Below are 26,850 nucleotides of genomic sequence, written 5' to 3'. Positions count from 1 at the left end.
AACACCTGGTGAATCTTTTATTGACAATGACATTTTTAAAAATTTAGAAAACTATAGAAACGTTTGATATTATGTGATAAAACGTCACTTCATAATCGTAAACGTCTTATAAACAATTCCATACAAGTTTCAATTATAATTTGATACATATAGTATTTCAAAGTTCAGTATAACATCTACTTAATACTTAGCAAACTTTCTATGTAAGCTTTTAATAGATATATTATTTTCGCTGGTATGCAATTCGATCTGCGACTAGAAACGAAAAATTAAAGAAGGTTTCTCTTAAATATTCATACTTTATTCTCCATTTAACTCATTAAAATGGAAAATTGTTTTTTTATGCCGACAGAAACGGTTTCCATTTGTGAGACACATATCTGCCATTACAATTAATCCAGCTTTTCCAAAACATTTGAAATAATATTTAAAATAATTTTGGACTTTCCCTGATTCATAAATCGAAATCAAGTTAATATCGATGATTTTTCGAACCGTTTGATTTGATATCGATTATATTTTCTATTGATCTTCGAAGAAGATTGACATTTTATCAACGCTGCATCGATAAAATGTTGATAAAATGTCGATAAAATGTCTTTCTAAAAATCAATCGATTTCAAATCAACTTGTAAACCGGGAATTGTTGAACCATCAAAGTAATTACGTAGTAATTTCAAGCACGATGAGCAATAATGCAAAAAGTTTTGGCATTCTAACAACCACAAAAAAGTGCTACAATAATGTATGTTGTCACTGCGAACACATTATCGCACCTTACATTGCCCAATGGTGAGAACCTATTGCCCTTAAAAATATATATCGACACAAGCGGCAATCGATATATCCAGTATGGTCGACATTAAATCATCTCGCTTGCGGTTTCGCTGGAACCGTTGCATGGCGGATTAAATGTTGCAGCGACGATGCATTGTACGATCGTATAATGCCCGTTTACATTTAAGCTTAAGTATCAACGTCACGAAGCTCGGTAGTCGACGACCATTTCTTGTTAAGCAGAACGAAAAAGAACGACTTAATTCCCATCTGCTAGCGCGATGAGAATTATCACGAATTACAGTGCACTTAAAACGTTTATTTATATCAAGATAAATCGGCGTTTTTTTACAGTAGATTGAGGAAACTCTATCGATCGTACGATTTTAATTATATTAATTTTCAAGTCCTCAACTTCATGAAAGATAGACGATAAGCGTTAATGTGACCCGGCAACCGCAGCGATGCAAAATGACGCAAGTCGCTCCGTTTAAGGACGACCTCCCGAACTGCTTCCCTATCTCGTATCGCGCGTAATCGGATTAGCGTAAGTTCTCCCATGTTTTCCTTTAAGTTCCTGTTAACTTTCCACGGGAGTATCCGTGACACTTGAGCGATTCGAACGCTTCAGCGACGTCGCTGTTATATCGGAGTTGCTTGTTGCATGTCACGAATACGGTTACCATTTGCTCCGCAATCCCTTCGTTTTCCTCTCAATATTCTCCTAATAGATCTGATTTTTTCCAATTGAATCAGTTAACTAATTAGAAAATCTGTATGATAAAAAGTCGAAAGGAAGAACTCTTGCAACCGTTAATTATAATAAAAAATATAATAATTATCGAATAATAATAAATTTTATTAAAACATCGTTTATTATGACGTTAATATAATAATTATAACTTTTATAAAATAAGGACACGAAATAAATGGTTTTGCTTATATAGCTACATTTAAATGCAAATCTTAAAATAATTATACTAAATAATTAAAATGTGTAAGCGTGATGACAATGCTTCAAAAAATTTTGACATTTTCTAACAAACAACTTAAACTTTTGATATAATTATCTTGATGGTCCAGCAAAATTATTTTTAAATCTATCTAAATTTTTAGATACTTCATTAAAATTCTTCTTTCCGTGTACATATAAAATAAAGCTTACGCATCTTTGGCTGCTATACTTCCATATTGAAAGAAAATCAGTTCAATTAGTATATGTGTATAATAACCAAATTATTTGGTGAGAGACAAACGATCTACTCGTATAATTTGAGTTAAAATAACTAGACAAATTGGGTGAAATTTAACTCTTTAATGATAAAGCATATCGCAGAGGAGCATTTTCTCATCCATGCCGTGCAATAAATCGCAAGCGACATATCTCATATACACGTACTCGATCGTCTCCATAATTTTTATACATAGCCGCCCGCGGACAATGAAATGGACCGATTTACAAAAGCGTTGCAAATTCACGCCGTGCGCGAATATACATGTCGATCGAGGGATTATCATTGATTTGCGGTCCGCGAATTTGCGGGGGCGCCGACCGCCGAGGCGTAAATTGCGACGGATTAATCGCGGATCAGACGTGCATTGAAACGCGCGCGCACGAATAAATACTTCCCGAATAATTCTCGCTCGTTTCATTATTTCCTTTCTCTGCCGCGAAATACGGCCATGGAAAATAATCATGCCGGGTAGTAAATAGCTTTTGGCTCTCCGAAATAATTTAATTCCCGATTAACGATGTTATCTCGCCGACTGGGCGAGATGATTTGCCAGCGCGATATTTTAACGCGGCCGAGAATTCTAGCTCTCATCAGTTTTGCCGGTAGAGTTTAACGTCTATTTCGGTTGCCACATTTCCGATTTTGATGTATCCTTTTTTTTCGTTTTTAAGCCGGATATAAAAGTGCAATGGGATTTCCGCTATGTCATCAAAAATAGCTGTTAGCAGCCGAGCGATTTGTTTTTAATCCATTTTACAATGATGTGAGTATGATGTTACGTAGAAGGATTTATTCATTATTCTCGCATTAAAAATGGATTGACTAATTGAATTTAAAGAAAGAAAAATACATAAAAGATTAATAAGAAGTTTAATTAAAATAAATAGTAATTGAGATGTTACTCCCATTGCAGTAAAGTAACGTTACATCGTCTTCCCTGGAACAATAGCCATGCGATCAACGACCGTGGACAGCATCAAAATTCCGTCAATGTCAAACATCGTAGCCAAGAGCAGCATTCACCACGGCATTCGACGTATTAAACCATACGTGTTAAACCCGTAACGGTCGCAAACCACGGGCTCGTGAATTATTCCAAGCTCGACGGGCACAAATACGGGTGAAGGGATGGGAGTCAAATATCCTTGTCGCGAACAATTTGTATGGTGTCCTGATGCCTCGACGTTTATAAGACGCCTGGAATTTTCGTCGTGGAAACAATGCCTGTCGTGCGACGATGCTTCGGTCGCGTTTTATTACACGATTACGTACAGAAACGTTCTGACGAATGGACGTAAATCTCACTGATTTTCGTGGAGGACAACACTCTCTCTCTGTATTGCGATTGCTAGAGAATCAAGAGACACGCCTTGCCGATAAATTAGTTTGAAGTGTGTATGCCAGTTAGTAGAAACATGAAATATAAACGAGTTCTTTCTTCCCCGCAGACGGTGTCGACAAAGTAATTGGCACACAGTCGTTCAATAAAAGCTTAGTTGTTCGAAGCGTTTCATGTTCCAATGCACGTGACAATTAGAAGAAAAGACCAAGATACAAATGTCTTGACGAAGATACAAATTTCTAGGAAGATAATTCTTTTTAATAGTTTCGTAATTGAGGCGTTTTATTTAATTGCCTAAATATATATAATTAAGTACATGATGACTTTTTTTTTACCACATACGATGGATCGTTTGTACTCTTCAGTTTAATTTTTATTATTTTCACAAGTATATCATACAAAAATTATTAAGTAATTTTTACATTTAAAAAAAATAAATATTGTAAAACTTTATTAAAAATATGATATACTTGTTTCATTAATACTGTTATTAAATTTTATAATTTTTTCAATGCATAATTGAATAAATAAGATTCGTTGATAATAATATTGTTAATTAACATTAAACGTATTAAATAATGCATAACAAGAAATATCTTTAATATTTTTATTTTTAATACTTTAATATCTTTTTGCTCGACGTCAATCCATTCGTGTTCACAATAACAAAATGCAATTCCCGACACGTCACTTCTAAATCGTCTTGTGTATGGTACAAAAGACAAATATCTTATCTGGCAGTTTGTAAATCGCGTCAGCGAATATTCATGCGATGTCACCGCGCGATTTACATTCATTTTGCCCGCTGGCGAATTATTAACACGGCATCTTCTCGGCATCTGCTGATCGATATTAGCAAATTTTCTCGTGAATTTTCCGAGTGCCACACAAGTATTCGCATTTTCACTTCCGCTCTTGAAATTTCATAAAGAATTAAGCCAGAAGGAAATAGCTTCATCTTTCTGAAGAAATTATACCGCTCAATCTCATGCCAGAATTCTACGACATTATTGCTCCGCAGATTGCTAACGTCCTGGAGCTACTCGTGAATCTTAAGCTTCGATTAACGTGTCATTATGCCTTTTTTTACACTCACAATTTGTATAATAATTGAAAATAAATGAAATAAACTCTGATAATATCAATCAGAATTTCAGTCATAATTGAATATCTAATTATTTAAACTGGAATTCTGATTGATATGATTAGAATTATTGATTCGTACATTCAATTTTTCAGTGTAATTTACTATAATACTGAGTATTATAATAAATTAGACAAAAATAAGAAAATATTAGGTATTATATCATGAACTTCTCAAGCTTCTTCTATCCTCAATCCTGCACTTTGCATGTAACATCATTTTACTAGACATTGTTTTACGAACAATTAAAGAATTTTTGTTTTATTGTATAGTTGGCGCCCCTCAATTTTTGAAAAAATTAACTTTCTATTAGGTGTTGGAATTAATTCGTAGCGTTTTTTAATGAAAGAATGTTATTTATTTCACATGAGCATTAAAAAATACATTAATGAAAGTACTTCCCATCACTTGTAAAACGCTACGAATTAATTCCAACACCTAATATAATTCATCCGATTATTTGACGATAACTTCCTAAACATACGGTACATAAACATTTCAACTGAATGTTCAATTATTCCGTCCTGTAGATATTAGGTCACTATCAACTATTTACTAATTTCACTTCACTAGATTAAAACATGAGATACTAATTAATTACATTAAAAATTTGTAATTACATGCATCAAACATTAATTAACTCATTGTCAGAGATAATTATTCTAACACTGCAAATCAATACTATTAATCAATAATAGGTTCAACTTATTACCGCACAATAATGTCAATTAATTTCTTCTCGCAGAAGAGTTGCGAAAGGAAAATGATGCAAATAAATGTTTTCGATTATATAAAATCTCGAGGGATTAAAACGAGAAGATAGAATTAACTCCAAGAAAACGCTACGACGGGAAACAGCATCAATCTCTTTTTTTCTTCGTACCTCGCAAAGAGTATACAAGACTAATAATTTCTAAACTATCCTCGAACGACTCTGTGAAGCTAACCGTTTATCATTGTGGACACATTCGGAACGGGAATAAAAGGGCGATTTTCCAAAAGGAGCTTTCCCAAGGGCAACGGCCCAATGAAGATCGGACGAAGAAGAGCAGTAGTCAAGATTGGCGAAAATATCGTGGAAATAATGCCGAGCGTGCGCGTCATCGCGCGTGAAATATGAAGCGAAAGGATTTATAACACGCGTCACTTCGTGGCCCGATTTACCGAGTACATATAACGCGACGTAACTGCACTTTTTCCGGGGCATCATACACGCAGCTTTCCATTTCCCATTCCCATCCCTTCTCTTGCATGAAATGCGTTCCCGTCCATCTGGTTAATGCAATGCCTCTCGTCCGCGTAAAGCTGCTTGACGCTCGAATCAATCCAATCGATACGGTTCTCGTTTGCGGCTTACGTAATTCGAGATAGGTCGTCGACGGTAACTCGATTTTATGGAAAAAATGATTCTGTTAAAATAGTTAAAAATTTAGCTCTATACACTATTAAATTTATAACGTTCAATTATATCAACACAATTTGAGTTATTTTTAATAAGATAATATCAGATTTACTTCATTCTCGATCGTTCCTTTAACAACAATTCTATATATCATATTAGCTCATGGATGTATGTACGTATAAACTGGAGTTAACTCACTTACTATCCATGGATGCAAACTTCGCTAAAAAAATTGACTAGTAGCATGAACATCCTTTTCATCGATGTACACGGAAGTTACTTCTCGGGCTGCCGTAGCTGATGCAAATAACATGGGAATGGATGGCGGTGTGGGAGCAACTCTTCAACGAGACAGATTAACATTGTCGATACGTCGTCGATGTCGATCAATGTTCGGGACACGGAAACGCATTTGTCGTATATCTGTTAGCGGAGTGACGTTCTACGACCAACGGTCGTAGTTACTAGTTGCTCCGCACGATACTACAAGATATATTCAGAAACATTAGATTGACCAGAATATTTATATATTTAAAAAATAGATTTTTTTATAATTCAATATTTTGCGTTAATCCATTTTTGTATCAATAACAATGGATATTTTCGATGTTTTGTATAATAAACTTAAAAGAAATTCTTATGACATAATAAATAGAAAGTTGGTACATTTCTTATTATTCATTTTTTATTGTAATAAGAAAAAGATTGAAAAACTAAAAATATTAATGAACATTTTTGCATTCTACTTATTCTATTAATTTCGAAAATTTACAATTTGTATTAAGCCTAATAAATAATGGATATTCTCTATATTTAATATTTAATCAAGTTGTCTCAAAAATTTTTTATTTGTGAATGATTTTGTACATTTAATTGTTCACTATGCAAATCAACATACATAAATAATGCTGACTCTCATAGATTTTCATTATTATTACTTTATTACTTTGATTCATTTGATAGTTATCGGTGCTTTGGATATGTATTAGATTTCGGTTATCTATCGCTCTGTTATACACATATCGATGTAAAATTTGGAAACTACGTGCTTCTATTTGGACCAACGTGACTAGTCCGAACCGAATAAATGTGGCGAGTGAATTGAATCAAAATTATTAATATATAACAACTTGATTCCATCACTCGCTGTTCTAATTCTCGTTGATGCCGCAGTGATGTGTATCAACCATAGATCCGACAAATACGACGTAACTTGTTAGAAAGCTCTTTGCCTCCATTATTCTCATCATTTGGCTTTTGTTCTCCCTTCCATAATGGCTCTCTTCTCCTTTGAGCTAATAATGAGTGAACATGATCCACATTAGAAAGCCCTGCCGCTTCAAATGCGGCGCAGTCAAGTACATTGCGAGTAAGCTCTCATCTTGTTCTCCATCTCGTTGGCTATTGCCAACGAGTTACCATTAAAAACCGCTAGTTTTACGAGAGTTTGCATAGTTGGAAAAGTTTATCGCGCGCAAATGCCTTCTCAGCAAATATTACTGCCGGAATAAAAAGCAATAGGTCAAAGCAACTATGGATTGTAAGAGAAACATAATCACAAGAAAAACCGATAACATCAACATGTGCATAATGTTTGCTCAATTGTGAATTGTTTAATTAATTTTAAATTGTAAAAATTTGATGGATATCAAATTCATAAATATTGTAAAACCACGAATATTGAACTATTACATATAAATATTTGATATGAAACTTAATTGTAGATTTTTAATAGGATTAAATTGTTATCATACCGATAATTTGCATCATAAAATCTAGAGGAAATATGAATTTATAATTCAAAAATCTAACATATATAATAATAATTTTACTGAAATATATAATAATAAAGCTAATAAAAATAATTGAATATTTTATGTATATAGTATTTATTTAAGTTCCTAATATAATCTAATATTACAATACATTTTACTTTAATATTATTATTAAATATTTTATTATATGTTTCAATCGTAGCAAAATAAGATAATGGAAATCTCAAAAGGTATATTTTTATCAGTTTGAATCTTTCATCTTTTATAAGGTGAATTATCGTGTATTTATAACAAGATAAGAAGCTCTTTGTATCCGCAAAACAGCAACGAAAACGCAATAAATACTTTTGACAGGAAAAAAGATAAAGGAAAGACAGATATTTACTTGATGCGAAATGGGAAGGAATGAATTGATTCGTCCATCCGGGACGATATTTGATCGATTATCGAAATAATGAACGTCAGTTTTCACGACATATATATATGTGTGTGTGTGTGTGTGTGTGTTGTGTGAAGAGTCCATTGCTGTATTCATTGCTGAGAAAATTGCGGTGGGCTATTAATATGGTTGCGTGCGCTTTTTTCTGTTACAGGTCTCGTGAATGAACGCGAGATGGACGTCTGAATCGAAGCCGTCATGGCCCCGTTTCTATTGATCCTGCCATTGCTGGCATCGCTGCGCTACCTGATACAGCCAATCGGTAAGCGATGCTCCTCTTCAACATCCGCTCGCCGGAAAAATGCAATGGTATCGCGAAAAAGCGAGCGCATCGTGCAGCTTAAATCCCTCGTTTTCAGAAATGCTCTTAGGAAATCCCGCATTTAGTCGACTTGAGTCGGTAATCAATTGACACATTAAATAAATTATCGTGATTAATGATCGTTCTTTCTCGCATTGCTCGAGCCAATAATAAGACTAAGATAGATGAATCGTTTTAAAACTTACAAATACGTGTAAAATGTTCTTTAAATGTTTTTTAAAATTACTACAATTACGATAAGAATTTCCAACAACAATACATTACCTACTATTAAATTCATTATGTCATTATACCTAATTTGAGTTATTTTTATCATTCCTAAAGATCGTCACTTAATATATCATTAATTTAAAAAAGAATGGAATTAAACAAAATTTAATTAAAAAATGTTATTAAAAATTAAATTTGACTCAAAAATTTATTATTTACTGAGTGCATACGTTAATAGAACGATGAAATTAATTGTAAGCAATTCAACCGCAGAAGTAGATTGATTAGATGTGATTTTTAATCATATGTTTTGTATTACATATAATACATTTTAACACACTTGGAATTTAAAAATAATAAAATATCCTTTAACTTAAAGAATTAGTTTAAATTTGTTAATATTTAACAGCGTAAAGTGTCAATAATAATCTTTCTAATTGGTATACATAATTACTTATAAAAAATATTTATTGGTATATATAATTACCTATAAATAAATATCTATAGAAAGTTTTTTGCGATATATGTATTTCTCATTTTTTTTAAACATATTTAGTTATCTATAAGAATAAACGTAGTTTTGCTCGAATGATTCGAGAATATTCTCTAACAATCTTCTATTTACGGATAGTTATATTACTACTTATGTATGTAATAACGCTAAGAGTATTAATGGAGAATGTGAATGATATCAAACGAGCTTTGATAACTATCGAGATGCTTCCGATAAAGGACTTATGTTAGGCAACTCCTCTCGTATTCGTGGAAGCCGAACGGAACTCCGTTGTTTCCCATCCACGATTTATGGTTTTCGTGCACTAACGAGTTCCTCTCTCATGTGATAAGAATCGTCTCGATAACGGTTAATAGCTAGAACAAGAAGCAAAGGGAAAGAAGAAAGAAAGAAGATAAACGGGAATAAGAAAAAACTGCAGATATCGACAGTCATATTATTATATCTTCCACTTTATCACTACTCAAAAATAATTGATATATCAATTGATTTCTGATAACAGTTAATGAGAAAAGAGAAAAACAAATACAAATTTGCGTAAATTACTAGCGGAATAAATATATGTGAATGTTAGAGAATTTTATTGTCAGAATTTTTAAACTTAATATTTAAATTCTCTCTGCTTTGTTTCACATTATTAATTGTGCCATATTTATTCAAAGAAAATTTGATAAGGTATATGAAATATCTTTTTATTAATAAAAATACAACAATGAAAGTAGAGATATAAAAAAATTTTTAAGGTATATATTTTATACAATTCGCGCACACATAATAGATTTTTTAAACATTTCGATTTGATGTTGAAATATTAAAAAGCTGGTTAAAATTCTTATTGATGCATTACAAATTAATCTCCGCATATATTATACTTTCATGAGTTCCACGCTCAAATCCAATACATCAAAAGCAAAATTTTCACGAATATAACCGAAGTTGAATTATAAACTGTAAAGACGTCAGTTCTATTAATTTTATCATTCTTTATACATCTCACAGTTCATTGAGCGCAAATGAAAACGGAAATACTGAATGACGCTGCAACTTGCGTATTACATTCTCTCGCTTATATTAACACGGATTTATCGTCTCGTACAAATTTAGAACGAAACTTTAGCGCACCTTAACGTACATTTTCGTGAATACACCGTGTATGAAAACCGCAACGAAAACAAACGCTTTTACCCGCAAGGCGTTGGTAGTTAATTTACGGTGCGAAGATCCTGATGGTTGCATAAGATAGAGATACAAATCTTAGAATATACCGGGGTCATTTGGCCAACGAAAATGACAGAGTACCAGTCAAATAATATTATCGTTAAAGATATTAGCATGATAGCATCATATTAAATGTATATTTATCATGATAACATCTTTCACGATAATAGGATATTTCAATTAAACTTTGTAATAAATTTTTATGCCATTATCACAGAATTCTGCGTATCATTATTGCAACATGTTAATATCGCTTCTTTACTTCAAAAGTGACAAATGAAGAAATATGATTTTCAAGTTATTACTATAATAAATGAGTTAGATAAAGATTACTGTATCAATCAAAACTAAATTAACTTAACTTCACAGTCTGCCATATAATAATACTTTACTTGTCGTTCTTAAGACTTTCAAAGAATTCATAATGTACCTTTTACAAGAGTGACACATTTTCAGTTGTCTTTTTTTTTAAGTAAATGGAAGTTTTTACAAAAAAACATTAGAATTAAGATTTTGATAATTAAAATTTGAAAAAAATTGTTTTAATTCGAATTTAGTTCATTTTAGCTGATCAAGGTAAATATAAATTGTTGATAATATTTCGAGTTATGTCACTTTTGATGAATTATTCCGGATTTGTCATAATTTTGTAGCATATCAAAATTGTTATGACTCAAAAAAATATATTTTTAAGGGCTGTGAACAAAAATGACATTTATGACATTTGTATTTCTAAGAGTACATTCTTTTTGTTTACATTATTTAACTAATCAATAATTTTCTATTAAATTGCTAGTCTTCCTCCTTTCTTGAAAAACTTATTTTTTTGAGTTGTCAGTTTTAAAGTAAGAAAACAATATTATAATAGTGCAGATTTTAATATATGACAATATGTTCAATGTCAGGCCAGCAAGTCATAATTTTATGAATTCTGCTATCGAAAGATACACGGAAAAAATTTTGCTGAAATATCTGAAAATTTTGAAAATAATTTTATTAGATCCTCAAAATAATTATATAGGCCGCTCAAGGTTTGACCAGAAATATTGCAGAAAGTTTTTCTATAAGCAATTAGCTAAGTGTTTTACGTAATTATTTTGATGGTCCAACAAAATTATTTTCAGATCTACATTTAAATCAAACTTTTAAATACTTCAGCAAAACCGTCCTTTCTGTGAGTGTTCAATTATATTTTTCAAGTCCATTTCCAATATTCCGTGTCATTTATCACAGTATGAAGATAACATTCCACATCTTTCATTGAGAATGATAAGAAAAATTCTTTTATAACGTTGTATCGAATGTCCGGAACAAATCGATTCCCGATGGTACGCGAGAGACTTGAATTCGCACGCGTCAAAATGGTTCCAACGGGATGCAGCTGGACCTGGTTCTTACCATGATAATGCATGATGTTACGGCGCCGGGCGCGGCAGTAGCCAGGGAGAAATACGAGAGGAAGTAACGCAACTTATTGCATCCGCAGATGCGATCCCGCATGAAGGAAGAGTGGTCCGCGGGGGCGGATACGGTGCGATGGAACTGCAAAATTCCAGCACAGCATGCGCCTCATTTTAGACGTCGACGTCTAAATCGTAACGCCCCATGTGTATGGTACTCCTTGGGAACGTCTATTCTTTAGTAGGTCATATCCCTCGACTGCGTTTCTGAATCTTGCGATGGTTTGTTACAAGTTCGCATTACACGTACATCCTCAACTAGCCATATATAATAAATCGAGTGATCTGCATATCGCTTATATCACTCATGTTTTTCTATTCGTTGAACAATAGTTTTACACGAACAACTAACATGAGATCATCTAAAAATATGCATACAACATAGTCTTTTATTAACTATCGAAAGCAATGTCAAATTGACTAATAAAATCGTAGTACCACGAAATGAGAGAGAGAGAGAGAGAGAGATAGATAGATAGATAGAGAGAGAGAGAGAGAGAGAGAAAGAGAAAGCAAGAAGACATGAAAGGCATTATTTCCGACAAAACGGAAACAGTGGAAGCGTGCGCGAGTAAACGAAACTGTCGTTGTTTTAACTGCATAGCTAGTGCGGTAATGACGAGTAAACTTAGTTTGTAGTCAGCCCTACGAAACCGATTATATTCTACTGTTAGCTTCATTATTTATCAAAAGAATAGTAAATTATTATTCGATCTGATTCTCTAAAACACAAAAGTCACATTGTTTTGACGAAGATATTCATTCTCTAAGAAATCTTTTAATGAATTTTTTAATTTATATATATTTTAATATTATTTTATTTTATTATTTATTTCAATTATAAGGAATTGTTTGCCTTCAGCAAGAATTTTCGTAAGAATAAAACTAAAACGCATGGATGGTATTCGGCTTTTTCAAATTGTGAATTAGAATTTTATTAATATGAAAGGTTTTCACTCATAGAAATTTAATAGATACTAATCATTTTAATAATAGACACTAACCAATTTATTACTGAAAGACAGTAATTAATTATTTATTTGGAATATTAAAAGTACTAAACAATACTTTTAATGTATAAAGTAAATTATAAAATTAATTATTATTTTTCAATATTAATCACAGTATTAGATTTCTCTCTATGTAAAAATTTTTTTAATGGATTATAATTCTAAAACATTATTTTACTATAGTATTTCAATTATTGTTCTAAAACAATATTTATTAAAAATATATTATTTAACATTTTCAATTAATAAATTTGAAACCTCGATTACATCTTAATTATTCTATGACAAAACGGTGAAACTATTGTCAATTAAATTAACAAATTATCTCTAAGTAACTGCTACCACAACAATACGCTTCTTATGCATAGAAACTACTAGGATGGTTCATTACTGCAAAGTACGTAGTGGTTTCTTCCTTACAAATGGCTACAGTCGATAATGGGACTTGCACTGATTAAACAAAACCGCAAAGAACATTTCAGTCTCACAAAAAAAGTTTCAACGTACAAATTATTCGAATTTCTGATTATAAAATTTAATTAATTTTACTAAGTCCAAAGTTACATGAACTTTATCTATCTTTTGTTATATTGCAAAATTATCTTATTAAATAGCAAATTATTTTTTTTTCGATCAAAACATATCGCAAATTTAATTTGATTATTTAGTATTAAAATAAACTCTGCCAATATTTATCATTCATTTAATACGTGCATACTTAATAAACATTCGAAACAAATATTATTTATTAAATTTCAATAATATAATCCTTATTAATTAAATATTGAATGGAAAAGAGCACGATGGAAACTTAACTTTTACATTTTTCATGCCTTTATTTATTAATACTAATTATTATTTAATATAGCGAAATGAGTAGCATTTTCTGCCTTGACATTAATTATTATAATGATCCAGTAAAAATAGAGAATATTTAAAACATGTTCAGACTGCATACATACATTCGTTCATAAACAACATTTCTATCTTTAATTCGTGATAAATTACGAGATTTATTTCCAGCGACGAACTTATCTTAACCATTTTAATAATGAATTTTCGTCTAACCGATTATTATTCTTTGAAGTCTCCGTAATATATCATTTAGCTTCTTAAGATATTTTCTCCAATTTTTTTTATATTAAAATCTCATATTCGGAGTATTACATTTACTTCTAATTCTCGAAAACATTAAAAGTTGAATATTTATAGTTCGTATTTTAAGATCATTTTAAACATTGTCTTAAGTAATGTCTTAAGATGCTGCTAATGCGACTTATGAGATTTACTTATGACAACTTAAAACTGTTTTATTAAGACGGTTTTAAATATAAAAACTAACTATGAATATATCTTAGAATTAAATACAGTTATTGATATCCAATAATGATCTTTCAAAGTACAAATAAGAATGAAAAATTATTTATTTTTATTTTTTTCGTATTTTTATTTTTTTAAATCTTTCAAGTTCTTTAGAAAAATTTATTTTTAATAATGTGGATTCATTAAATAATCGATCGATATTACATGATGATACATATTACGTGACGTGTTAAAATCTATAATGCCGATCTTCGAGCATTTAAACCTAAATTTTATCTAAGTTGTTTCAATCTTCTAATTTTTCAGAAGATATTTTATAATATATAAATGTCACACATTTTTATTAAATAATACTACACATGTAGAACATAAATGAAATTTCATATCGAAATATTCATACTAGAATGCGTACGCTCTTAAACATTACAGTTATGTATGCTCACGCATGTCGATGTTAGGCAAAAAGTAACATTAAATTCGAATGTCCGGAAATTAAATAATATCGATCTCCATCGCGCTCGCGTGCAAACAGAGCACGTGCTCTATAACAAGCGAAACGGACATGCGATCCAAGCCGTAGAGCAACGTCCGAGAATTTAATATCCCGCTAATTGCGAATATATTGTAAGAGAAACCGGGAAAAGAATGGGAGGAAACGATATCGAATCCCACCGTCAGTCGCGTCGCAACCTTTTAATCGCGGCGCAATTTAAAATAGCATCACAGTGTTTTGATTGCATCGCGTTCCAACCTATCGACGCATCTATCTGATGCAGAAATATTCGTTTCCGATACCGCTATAAATAATAACAACTTCTATTGTCGTAATTGTAAGCTAAGGTGAATCAATAAAATTAAAACATGACTAATTTATACATTCAAAATAATGTAAAGTATTCATGGAAGATTACAGAAAATTAAGGAACAGAGGAGGAAATAAGAGAGAAAAAACGAGAAAAAAAGATATGTAAATTTCTTTAGATAAGTAAGTGCATCATTCATTTTTCTTTATAGTACAACATAAAATTCTGTTAAAAATTAAAACTAACGAGAAATATCGCTAGATAAATTGTCAACACGATATTTTTTTAAAGTATCGTAATGTCTATTGTACATTCGAAGTCTATTAAAATTGATAATTGAATAGAATTTTAAAATTAATCATATTGATATAATTCGAATAATACTAAAAAAAACTGTAGCAAAAAGTAAAATAATTTTTTTCTTGTATCTACTTTAGAGAGAATTGCCATGCTAAATTCGCAAAATTAGTACACCATGTTTTCAATTCTGATAAATTCAATTCTAATTTTTCAATTTGTAATATAAAAAATGCGAAACTTTTTTTATTTTAATAAGGAATTAAAACTATGAAAAGTGTGTGTGCTATTGTAATTATTTTTTTTTATATTAATAGAATAGTGTGTTAACATAAATTTATTATGTGTTAACATAAATCTATGAAGTTAGCACAACATTCTATTAATATTTAAAAAATGACAGTTCGTGTAGCACTTTCTTTCTCTCTTTTTAGTTCTACAGTTCCTTACAAAAATAAAAAAAAAGTTCCTCACTTTTTATATTAAAAAGTCAAAATTGAAAAAGTAGCAATTCCTTGTAACAGAACTCTGTTAAAAAATAATTATAAACTCTTTTACGCATTATTTCATATTTTATATTTCCTCTAACTTAATTTGCCGTTTAAAATTATATAATTTCAGGACAAGTCTCTGAAAATTGGAAATTTATACTTTCCGTACAAATATATTCATATACAGTTATACTCAGTTATATTCACAGTTATATTCATATACATACAGATCAATAAAATCAATATTTATATTAAAAACATTATTTTATAGTTTAAATATAAAACTTGTCTTATTTTATCTTAAATACTTTTTATTATTTAAAATGCTTATTTCTTATTGAAATAATTTTTATTTAATTCTAAATCAAAACCAAACTTTTTATATTATTTCTAAATTAAATAAAGAAAAAATAATCTGTCATTTTTTTCATAATTCTTTTATTTTGTTAAAAAATATGTTACATTCTTAATTTATTGAAAAACAGAGATTATTTATGTTTCTATTAAATCCTGAATACATGTTGGATCTGAAAAATACCAATATCGATTAATTAAAAAATAAATTTAAAATTCCACTTGATCTATCTTAATCACCGAATATTTGGTGAGCGCAAACTGTGCGATGGCTAACGCAAAAATTTTTCGCGAACGAACACTGCCGGCGTTCTGAACCTGTCGAGCAAAGTATAACATCTATGCCTCATATAACGGAATGTACATCGATATTTAACCGGCAATTTATTGTAACAGCAGATAGATGTTCTGACGAAATTTTCACTCTCTGATGAATTTCGCAAGTATAATTTTATTTGTCGGATCAGACTAAAACGCTTGAATTTTCTAGCGAAATATTTCATCCTGGAAGCATGAGCAGACAAGAGAGTATATTATCTTTTGAATAACAATTCGATATTGAGATTTTCTTGCCGTTCATGGTGCTTTCCGTTCAATTATTTTTAGAATATTAAAATGTAACATTTTATATTATTCATTTTCTATTATTCATTTTCGTCACAAAAAATGAATGCACACTGTATATAAAAAAATAGCGTATTATAAAATCTATTAGTGAATTCGGTCATTTGCATTACATTAGATTAGTGGATACTAAAAGTTGCTATACATAAAATTTAAAAAATTAAACGTAAAATACAAATAAGCGAAAATATGATATTTGGTCAAAGCAGGTTTCAGTGTCCAATAACATATTATGTGTATTTTATTGCGTGAATTTCCATATTTACAATTTAAATGTAAAAGCATATAAATATTTTAAACGATTTAAATACCCAGTAATAATATTTTATTTAACAGACTATACATGTATTATTTTATTGTCTAAGTTGATTATATTATTTTACTACATTTATGAACACCTACTTTATATAAAGCAGCCTTTAATGTGTACTAATCCAATAATGCGAGTGACCGAAAATTCACCATATATATATATAGAAAAATTATGAGAATTTCGAAAAAAGAGGAAGGAGAGAAGGGGGAAAGGGGGAGGAGAGAGAGAGAGAGAGAGAAAATCAGACACAAAAATCGATTGCAAACTTATTAAAAAGTTGAAATATCTTTGAATAATTTTGTTTGTCAAATACTTACATTCTATTACATATTTGTCTAACATTTGATTCTGTGCATTTAAACGATTTACGAGAAACAAACTTCAAATTTGATTTATAAGATCGGATATTGTCCTAGATTTCTGTCAAGTTTAAGAGAGATGACAGTTAGGAAAATGTCATCTTCCAGATTAGTAGTTTATCAAAAATAGAGCATTATCCTAAGTGTCAGCAACGGGATTGATAGCAAAACGACGCGACGATATTAAGGATCGTATTAAAAATCGCTCCGTCTAAATAGACCTTTATGCTGACGGCTCAAGCACACGACGAGACCTTTGTATGATGGTGGTCAAAGCCCTTTCGCTATCGATCGTGTCCGCTCTATCGTGAATAGTTGGTAACTTTAGTCGTTGAAGTTGATCAATCGAGCGATAGCCACGATGGTGCAGCATGCAGATAGACGTATTAATACATATGAAACTGTATATATTAAGACATTTAATAGTGGATCAGTCGATTTCTCCATTCAAAGTGAGTTCAATAATTTGGAATTAGTTACATTAAAATCACATATATGTTAATAGCGCAACAATAATGAATATCCAGCAATAATGCAGCAAAATAAATAAAGAAAAGACCAAATATCGTTGAGACCTTGGTGCTTACAAATAATATTTAATTCTTGGCATTGTTTTAAAATATTTATTAACATTATTATTAAATTAATCAATGTAATTTGTAATATTTCCAACTTCCAGTTTATAATTACTTTTTCGACGAATCGAATCGATGCGCAGATCGTTCATAAAACTGAAAAATATTTGTATATCTATGTATGAAGTATTAAACATCAAGATTTACTTTCATTAAAAATAGGATTTTTTTTCTCTTATTTGATTTATTCTTATCTAATTCCCATTTATAATTATTAATATTCACCTATATGTAAATTTTAAATACACCTTCCAATTATAAAAACGTGTGTCAATTATTGTCGAACTGAAACTGACATACATAATAATTTCACAAATTGATTACCAATTTAATAATGATGCTAGAATTTTAAAACACTGCAAAGAACTTGTTGCGTAAAATATCACCCCAACCGATGGAACTTAAACTTCCCGACTATCCGGGGCGGGCATCCTTTTCAATTTCAATGTGGCAGCAACTTGCAACGTTCCTGCAATATACCTGGAATGTTGCAACATTACTGTAATATTGCTGGAATGTCCCGTGCTATCCGGGATAATAATCTTATTCTTAACCGTAATGTGTGAGCTAACGATGATTTTATTATTAGTATTATAGCGCCATTCAACTCCAACAGCGTTCAGTGGTCCAACATTCGCGTTTATTGTTTCCGTAAATATTAAAGATTCTTCGAGAGAGTTTCGGACTGGGTTATCTATGTAAAATGCACACACAATGCACATTCACGTTTGCCTAGGAACTGTTTCGCGCAAGCTCGACAAGTAACTTCGTGCGATTATTCGCGCGTATCCTACGTATATCCTACGTCGCCACGTGTAAAGCACCGACGGTCGTAATTAAAGCGCGAGCGGATGATTAATCGCCTGATACGGAATCGCGAGACGGAATCTTGACGTGCAACGTAACCCGGCCTTTCCATTGGCCTCACCCTTCACCCGTCCGCTGTCGTATTCGAAATGCAACCCCCGGCGTCGGTTGCAACTGGGTCGTCGGCAATTACGCTAGTCATTCACTCGGCTATGCGAAGATAAGGAGAGGAGGGGAGGAAGGAGACAAGGGATTATTGCGGCGAGTTTGGAATTTAAGATTCGCTGTGCATGTGCAAGTCGCAAGAGAAATTGTTTTCGTCTTTCTTTGTTCGCATATCACCCTTTCTATTGCAGTATACGACTGCTATTTCATTTGTGCGTTTTTGTCGTTCGACAAATTCTTCAAGCCTGTTGATTGGCTACAGAATAGAGAGATCCGAGAATCTCTCTGTCCTGCACTTGTCGTATGACAAAAACGCATAAATAAAATAGCATTACTATTATACATTCGAGTTGCCATTATCCCGGATTACGTTTCTCTCTTCGCAGCTCGTTAAAATTTTACACTCTTACAGTTAATCTGTCACTACTGCGAGAGAAATGATCGTTTCAGGATTTTAGGATTAGTACAACAATAATCTACTTATTACGATGTAATATAGATTGTTCAAAATTTTTAGGAATATTCACGAATTCATTAAATGATGTGACAATATTTTTGATATTTCTACATGAAAAAAATGAAACAATTGTAAACGAAAATTTTTGCATGTTTCTTAAAAATAGAAATCTGTATATTTTAGAAAAAATAAAAATTACAACAGTGTCAGAAAAATAACTTAAAATATTTCTAAAATTACATCAATCATGGTCTATCATTTATAATAGCGAATTAGTAAATGACAACTTAAATTTAAGTTTCAATATCATCGTTATCCCGTTTTGAATTTCATTATAAAATATTTTACCTTTAATTTTACCAATTTTATTCAATATTTTGATTTTGATTTTTACATAAATATTGTACACATCGAAAAAAAAATAAAAATGAGAAAGAATTATGTAACATGATATTAATATAATATAGTTGAAAGCAATAAAAAAATATATTTCTTCACATATTAATAATACATATAATCATATATATTATTGTAATATGTAAAGAACTTACATTTTTTTTTTCCTCTGTTTTAGCTAATAATAATTTTGTTTATTTATTTCATAACTTGTAATTAATCGCAATTGATGAAAAATAAAAATTATTTGTGGTATCTAGGGCATATTGCTTTTCATGTTCATGTACACGCTTCACTAGCGATGTTGACCGCATACAGAGTCCGACGACGTAAACCTGTTGACAAGCAACCAAGAGCAACACCTGTGACATCAGAATCCGTGTAATAATCTGTCGTTCTATATCACGGCGCGACCTCGTCAACTTGATATATACGCGGAGCATAAAATACATCTACACATGCATTCCGAGATTCAGACCTGGATCCAAAGATATTACGAAGATTATATATGACAATTCTCAAATACAATGTCTCAATGGAAGATAGAAATGTACAATAAAGGAATAAACTTGCTAGGATATTAAATACATATATACTACATAAAATTATATTTTCGCGTATACACAAGTCGTAATAAATACAAAATATTTTAAACATTTATTTAAGATTTTATACATTAATCACTTTTACTATTATTATCAAAATGCTTTTTTTTACTAATAATGCAAGTAATAATAAATATTATTGACAAATAAATGATATGGTTTTTCGGCTTTTTATATACATACTTATTATATACATACTGATATAATTACACTACGCATATACATAAATAAATTTTAATGGTATTAAAAAATTAATATAAAAAATTAATTTAAAAAATACTATACAAAAAAATAAAAAAGAAAAAAGGTTCAAAGTTATATTCATGTTACATTCATATTATGATTATATTATAATCATTTTCACTCTATTCTTAATCTTTCAATGTAATTACCACAGTTTTACTTTTTCCTTAAAAAAATAATTAAAAATTTTTGATACATTTTTTCAAAAAATAACCAACAGTTAAAATATAAAATATAAAAGAAAAATAACATATCTCATTTTTTCTATAAATTCTCTTCTATAAAATGAGATTCCATAAAAAAACTGAATAAAAAAAAGAATATTATTATCCTTAATGTTTTCGAAAAAGCAGTCAACAGTTTACAACATTTTGCATGGACTCTCACATAATATTTCTTAATCTAAAAAATCTCTTGATTTATGCTGTAATATTACCTTTGATGCTCTACGCAACATTTTCGCATGATATCTTTCGATTTATGACATGGTTTGAAGTTAGATACACGGATGGGTCGACAAGGGAAGTTCCGACACACTCATGTACCAGAAAGCTGGTAATCTCGTAGAAGAGGATATACAGTGGAATACTTTGCGAGCTGTCATATTATCGTTTCTGCATATGCATAAGCGCAACGGCGATGTAATGCAACGTGTATATCTAAAAGCGCTTCGTACTTTCTGAACATGTAACGCTCAACACGGCAATTTTCAATAGCATCAACTATTCCATATTCGTGTACACTTCGGGAATTATCCGCACGAGAGTAATTACGTTGTTCACTCGTGTCGTGGTATTGCATCTTTTAAATAGCAATTAAAGACCATTTTTGTCCGTGCTATTTCTTCGTATAATGTAAAATTTGTTAACAATGTTATAAAATGTTATTTATACAGAAAAAACGGAAATATATAAAAATTAATTAAATACAAATCTGATAATAATTTCATTGGACTATCAAAATAATTATGAAGGATACTTGATCTGATTGTTAGAACATCAAAATTTTTACAACATTTTTATTACTCATGCTTGAGTTTTCTATATAATTATTGTGAACCAATAAAATTATTTTCAGAACTGTGTCTAACTAAATTTTTAGATACTTCAGCAAAATCATTTTTTCTATGCAGAAAAAAGTAAGTTGAAAATTAGCTCCACGATATGCGTAAAAATTTTATGAAGTGTCTGGAAATATTCCGAATTGTAGCCGTTTCTTTCTCCATTCAAACTCGATCATGCGAGAAATACATCACAAAAGACGATTTAACCTCGAGCTACTAGTCTCGATATATTCCAGCCGGTATTCCACAATCGATAGAATCACATTTTCGGAATACTTTATCACTCCGACATATGTAGCGCGCCGCGTCGCGTCGCGTCGCGCCAGTGCGGCCATAGGCATTGTCCAATACATTCCGAATGAGCCTGCCGACGCTTTTCGCGAGGAAAACTGCCTGTCCCATGACACGATAATATTTTTAACACATTCGGTCATAAAAATTCCATCTAGCTCCGACGCTAGACGTGAGTATCTCGATCCCATGATGCAGCTCGGCTCTGTACGCGTCACTGGCAACCCACGTCAACGGTGTATAATATTCTCTCGGACCAACGCAATACAGTTTACGATGTGCTTCGGTGCTCACGCCAAGTCGTTACACACAGACCTTCGTTAACCGGCCCGGAAGCGACCAGCGGCCGAAGCATAAACTTCCACTGGAAACCTTATAATAGAATCTGGCCACGAGCGATTTTGTCAAAATTCTACGAGAGAGAAACCTGTCGATATTGATATAGGTCTTTTAAAGAAATACTCTCTTATTTCTCAAAAACTAAACATTAATATAATTTTATTAATATACTGATAAAAATGTGATCTAATTAGATAATTAAAGAATCGCAAAAATTTATAAAAATACAACAACACATATTTTTCTCTCTTGTAGGATTTCGACAGAATTTCTCGTGATTTCTGATTCTGTTATAGCATCTCTAATCTACACGAGTGATAACTCATGGAATCGACAATGCGTGGACAGATGCATTGCAATGTCTTGAAAACGATTTACGATGTAAATCGTAAGACAACTAACCAAAATTTTCGCAGAATCAGACTGGACGTAATCGCGAAAAAATACAAAATGATGAGCGTCGGAAACAGCAAATCGATTCATAAAGGAGAAACTTCAGCTGTTGTTGAGTGGAACATGAAATGAATTTGCGATATCTATTTACTCACGGATCTTCGACGATTCATTCTCATGCTTATTCAATCCCATTCGTACCTTGACTCGTATAAAAGTCAATTCGAGTAAGCAGTAAGTCACGAGCGATCCACCGAGATAGATAACGACAGTCAAGCGACAGATCATCCTCTGGAGGAAACAAGATGTCGCACACGATAAAGAGTTAATCAATGTATTCTTTCAAAGCAACGCAATCTTTTTAAAATCTTTTCATGATTTCAAATTTAGTCTGATGACAAACCATATATCACCAGATTCATTATACACAGTTAAAAAGTTCGTATTAATTCGACGTTAAAATATTAGATAATGAGCAAAATTACAATAAGAGATTGATTAATCAGAGATGATTAACATAAAACAACAGAATAATAGCATTAATCATCTCTAATATATCTCTTCGTTCATTTTCCCATGCTAAAATATTTATTTCATTTCGTTTTTAAAAGCACAGACATTGTGAGTTCTAATCTTGTAACTATGGGAGAGATTTTCGATAGATAACTTATTGTGGCTTTCCTAGATACTGCAAAAAATAGATTGGCATCTTCCAATTTTGTATGCGTACAACGAGCAGTACTAAATATGTAATTTTGCATCTATTATCGCTGAAGAAGATTAGAAGATTAACCGAAACGTACGAGATTATTATCAACCAATGATTTTTGTTTGTTCTGCAGCTCTATAAAGCTAGCAGGAAATCCAAATCAGCAGAATTAAATCGGACCTATCGGAATTTTTAATATTCATTTTGTACTGACGCTAATCATCTAATTTTTGCTTGACAAAAATTCTTAGTTCGCAATCAAAAATTATTACTTTGTAAATGTATTTTTATACATAGCCTTCGCTTTCTGTAATCATCTTACTTATACGCTTAGTTATACATGTGAACGGTACAGTAGGCACTATTTTCGCAGTTCGATTGCTATTCCTTTAGAAATCGATGACCGAGATCGACTAAAGATGACCACTATCTTACGAGAGAGACTCGATCGCTACTGTCAAAATTAATACTTTGTCATAGCTTCTCTTTAAAAAAAAAAGCTTCTTGGGGAAAAAGCGATGTGCACTTAAAAAAAATCATCAAAATTTATAATTGTTAATTGGAAATTTATTCCATCTGCCGAAAAACCGGAGGTTCGTTAAAAAAGTGGGAGTTTTCCATCGAAAACTGGAATAGCGGTGGTAATAAATACTTCTCTTTTACAAATTAGGAATTGAGAGAGCACAGGAAGAAATTTATAAGAAAACTAGAACACATGGTAACGCAAGAAATGACGTAAACAAATAAAATGAAAAATTTTATAAACATAAATGTCTTCTCAAAATATTTGAAAACGATTTTTAAATGTATAATGCTAAGACTTTTTAAGTGAACATTTCAGATTTGATGTCCATGTTTTGAAATATTTGTCATTTAATCACTCTTTTTTAACACATACCCAAAATGTATGCAAATATCTTGCTTTATACAAACTCTATTTTTACGAAATTTTTGAAATTTAAGATCAATAATAATAAATCCTATACCTTAAATTCTTTAACAGATTTGGCCGAATAATATGTATTTTAGCGAATTTCTCCTCGTCATCAGTATCCTCCGATATCAACAACGTGAACCGATATTTGATACGTGCTTTGTCCATAATGCGACGATATTACGCTCTCAATGCGACGAGATATCGTACCCATTATAAATGCCTATTATAAATGCCCATTATAAATATTCGATCGATAGCGTACCCGATATCGCGCCGACATACAAATGATCGTCCGCTCGGCATTTTAATATGCTGTTACGGATTACAACGCTGAGATTGCTACGAGCGACGTCGATGTAATTTCCTCTCGTCTCTTTATCCATTGTTCGTAGCGTGCACGCGAACGGGAACGCGAATCGAACTTATAGCACGATCGAATGGATCTACGCAATACGCGACGCAGCCATTACCGATTCAGTCAGTTCTAATCTGAACTAATCATACACATGTATGGTAACGTAATCTCCAATATCCTCGGTCTATATTGAATATAGGTGTAAACGCCAGAGGGAAAGCCGGAATCTCTACGCTTTAGTTCAAACACGTGCGCGCTGACTGCTCAGATGACTTCTTGTAATAATGAAGAGATAAACGCGGATGTGACACCTAACATCCAGCAAAGCGAGGCCACAGGCCGCTTAACCAGTTAAATTTCAACCAGCTAGTTGTAATTTTCCACTACAAATTAAACTTGACAATTAAGTCACGCGTTAAATTTGTTGAGGTAAAATTGTATATTTAACTAAAGAAAATTCTACTAAAATTCTCTAATAGCATTGATACATAATTTTTTTTTTTCGTTAAAATTCCTTTAATACAGATTTAACAAAATTTTCTTTAAAAGTATAACGCGAATTTTAAATCACATTAAAAACATTTTCTTACTAAAGAGGAATCATCATAAAATTTACCGTTGCAAGAGCACGATAATTGCGCGATTTTTTATTAACAATGAAATTTTAATGAAATACACACATTCAGATTGTACTTACTTAGATATAATATTTCGGATTATATTTGTGTATTAAATTCAAATATTATTATAATTTCAACAAATAACATGTATCAAGTTTCGTAGGCGCGTTTAAAAATAAACCATTATTATATTGCACGTGCTGTTATTGAATACAATAATTACATTAATCATCCTTTTACACAATAATCATTTTCCGTTCGAATGTTATGAAATTCGAAGCGGCGCGCTCAATGGAGGAAGAAGAATGTGTGCTTATATAATGCAAACATGATTGGAAATTATTATTAATATAATGAAAGAAAAGTAAAATATTGAAAACATCAATTTTCTGAGTATACAGAAATATATTTTCATAATAACGATCAATATGCAATCATGTTAATTATTTGATAAAAATTTTACTTTATTATGAAAATCAAAATTATTTCTGTAATATCGCAAGCGTATAAACGAAATCTTTTAAATCCTTTTTCAATTTTATGATGCAAACCTTAAATTTTTTTAACAAATCTTTTATTGATAAATAATACTTTGAAAATTTTTTTTTATCAAATCAAATCCTTTTTTTTCAACTCTCGAAAATGTTCGGGACACTCGATATATTCTTGACTTGTCTACTTCAAAATCTATTTCCGACTTGAAACTCTATGTCAACTTTTACAGAATTCTCTTATTAACGAATGTTCAATTGAGTACCCATTGAAAACTAACAGCTCATTAAAACTGAAAACGATTTGACAACCACTTCTAGCTACTGAATGCTGAACAGAAGAATTAAGAGCTTAAAGATTTTAACGAATATTATTTAATTAGACAAGAAAACCTTCCCTATCTAATTTATATAATTATCACCGAAATCCAACAATTAAATTTGGATTCCCACGCGAGTGCTCTCCAGATATCATGTTTTCCTTGAATATAAGCCAAAAAGCCCAGTGGAATAGTCTCCCTGAGGAAAAAGGAGAAGTTTCACTTTTTGAAATAAAAAATAAATCTAACATTACATTAGATTCATAAATGAGATAAAAGATGTATGCAATTAACTACGTTGATCTTTTAGATTGATCTTTGTCAAATCGATTCTTTGACATTTGATTTTTTTTATGACTCCTAACTTATAGTTACGACTCGAGACGATTTAAAGAATTTAAAAAATCGATTCTTCTGCTAAGGTCGAGCATCGTTAATGTAAAAGTTCTCTATCGAATATTTACAGATGGCGTAATTGAACGAGGCGATTCGATAAAAGAGACCGACCCAGTTGATCCTCGTGCGAGGTCAAAATTCATCAAAGATGTTTTAGCACAAACTGGCGGAAACGCACTGCTGCCCTGCCAATTCAACAGTCCTGGAATAGTAAGT

At 31.3% G+C, this 26,850-nt stretch overlaps 1 protein-coding gene across 8 annotated transcripts in view; it reads left to right on the top strand.

Moving 5' to 3' along the window:
• The window catches only part of LOC105143143 (limbic system-associated membrane protein), a 245,856-nt gene that overhangs the window by 143,802 nt on the left and 75,204 nt on the right, over nucleotides 1-26,850 (top strand). For all 8 annotated transcript variants that reach the window (XR_015547698.1, XM_087414346.1, XM_011051205.2 and 5 more), the window contains 2 exons: nucleotides 8,269-8,376; nucleotides 26,705-26,844. Coding sequence is in view for 7 of the 8 variants with exons in the window: in XM_087414346.1 (XP_087270472.1) it covers nucleotides 8,313-8,376; nucleotides 26,705-26,844 (204 nt within the window). In the remaining variant the exon portion in view is untranslated. The remainder of the gene's footprint in view (nucleotides 1-8,268; nucleotides 8,377-26,704; nucleotides 26,845-26,850) is intronic.

The sequence above is a fragment of the Acromyrmex echinatior genome, chromosome 16 (assembly GCF_024713525.1).
Source record: "Acromyrmex echinatior isolate Ae372 chromosome 16, ASM2471352v2, whole genome shotgun sequence".
Taxonomy (NCBI): Eukaryota; Metazoa; Arthropoda; class Insecta; order Hymenoptera; family Formicidae; genus Acromyrmex; species Acromyrmex echinatior.
The sequence above is the reverse complement of the archived record's forward strand: the minus strand, read 5'-3'. Positions and strand labels throughout refer to the sequence as shown.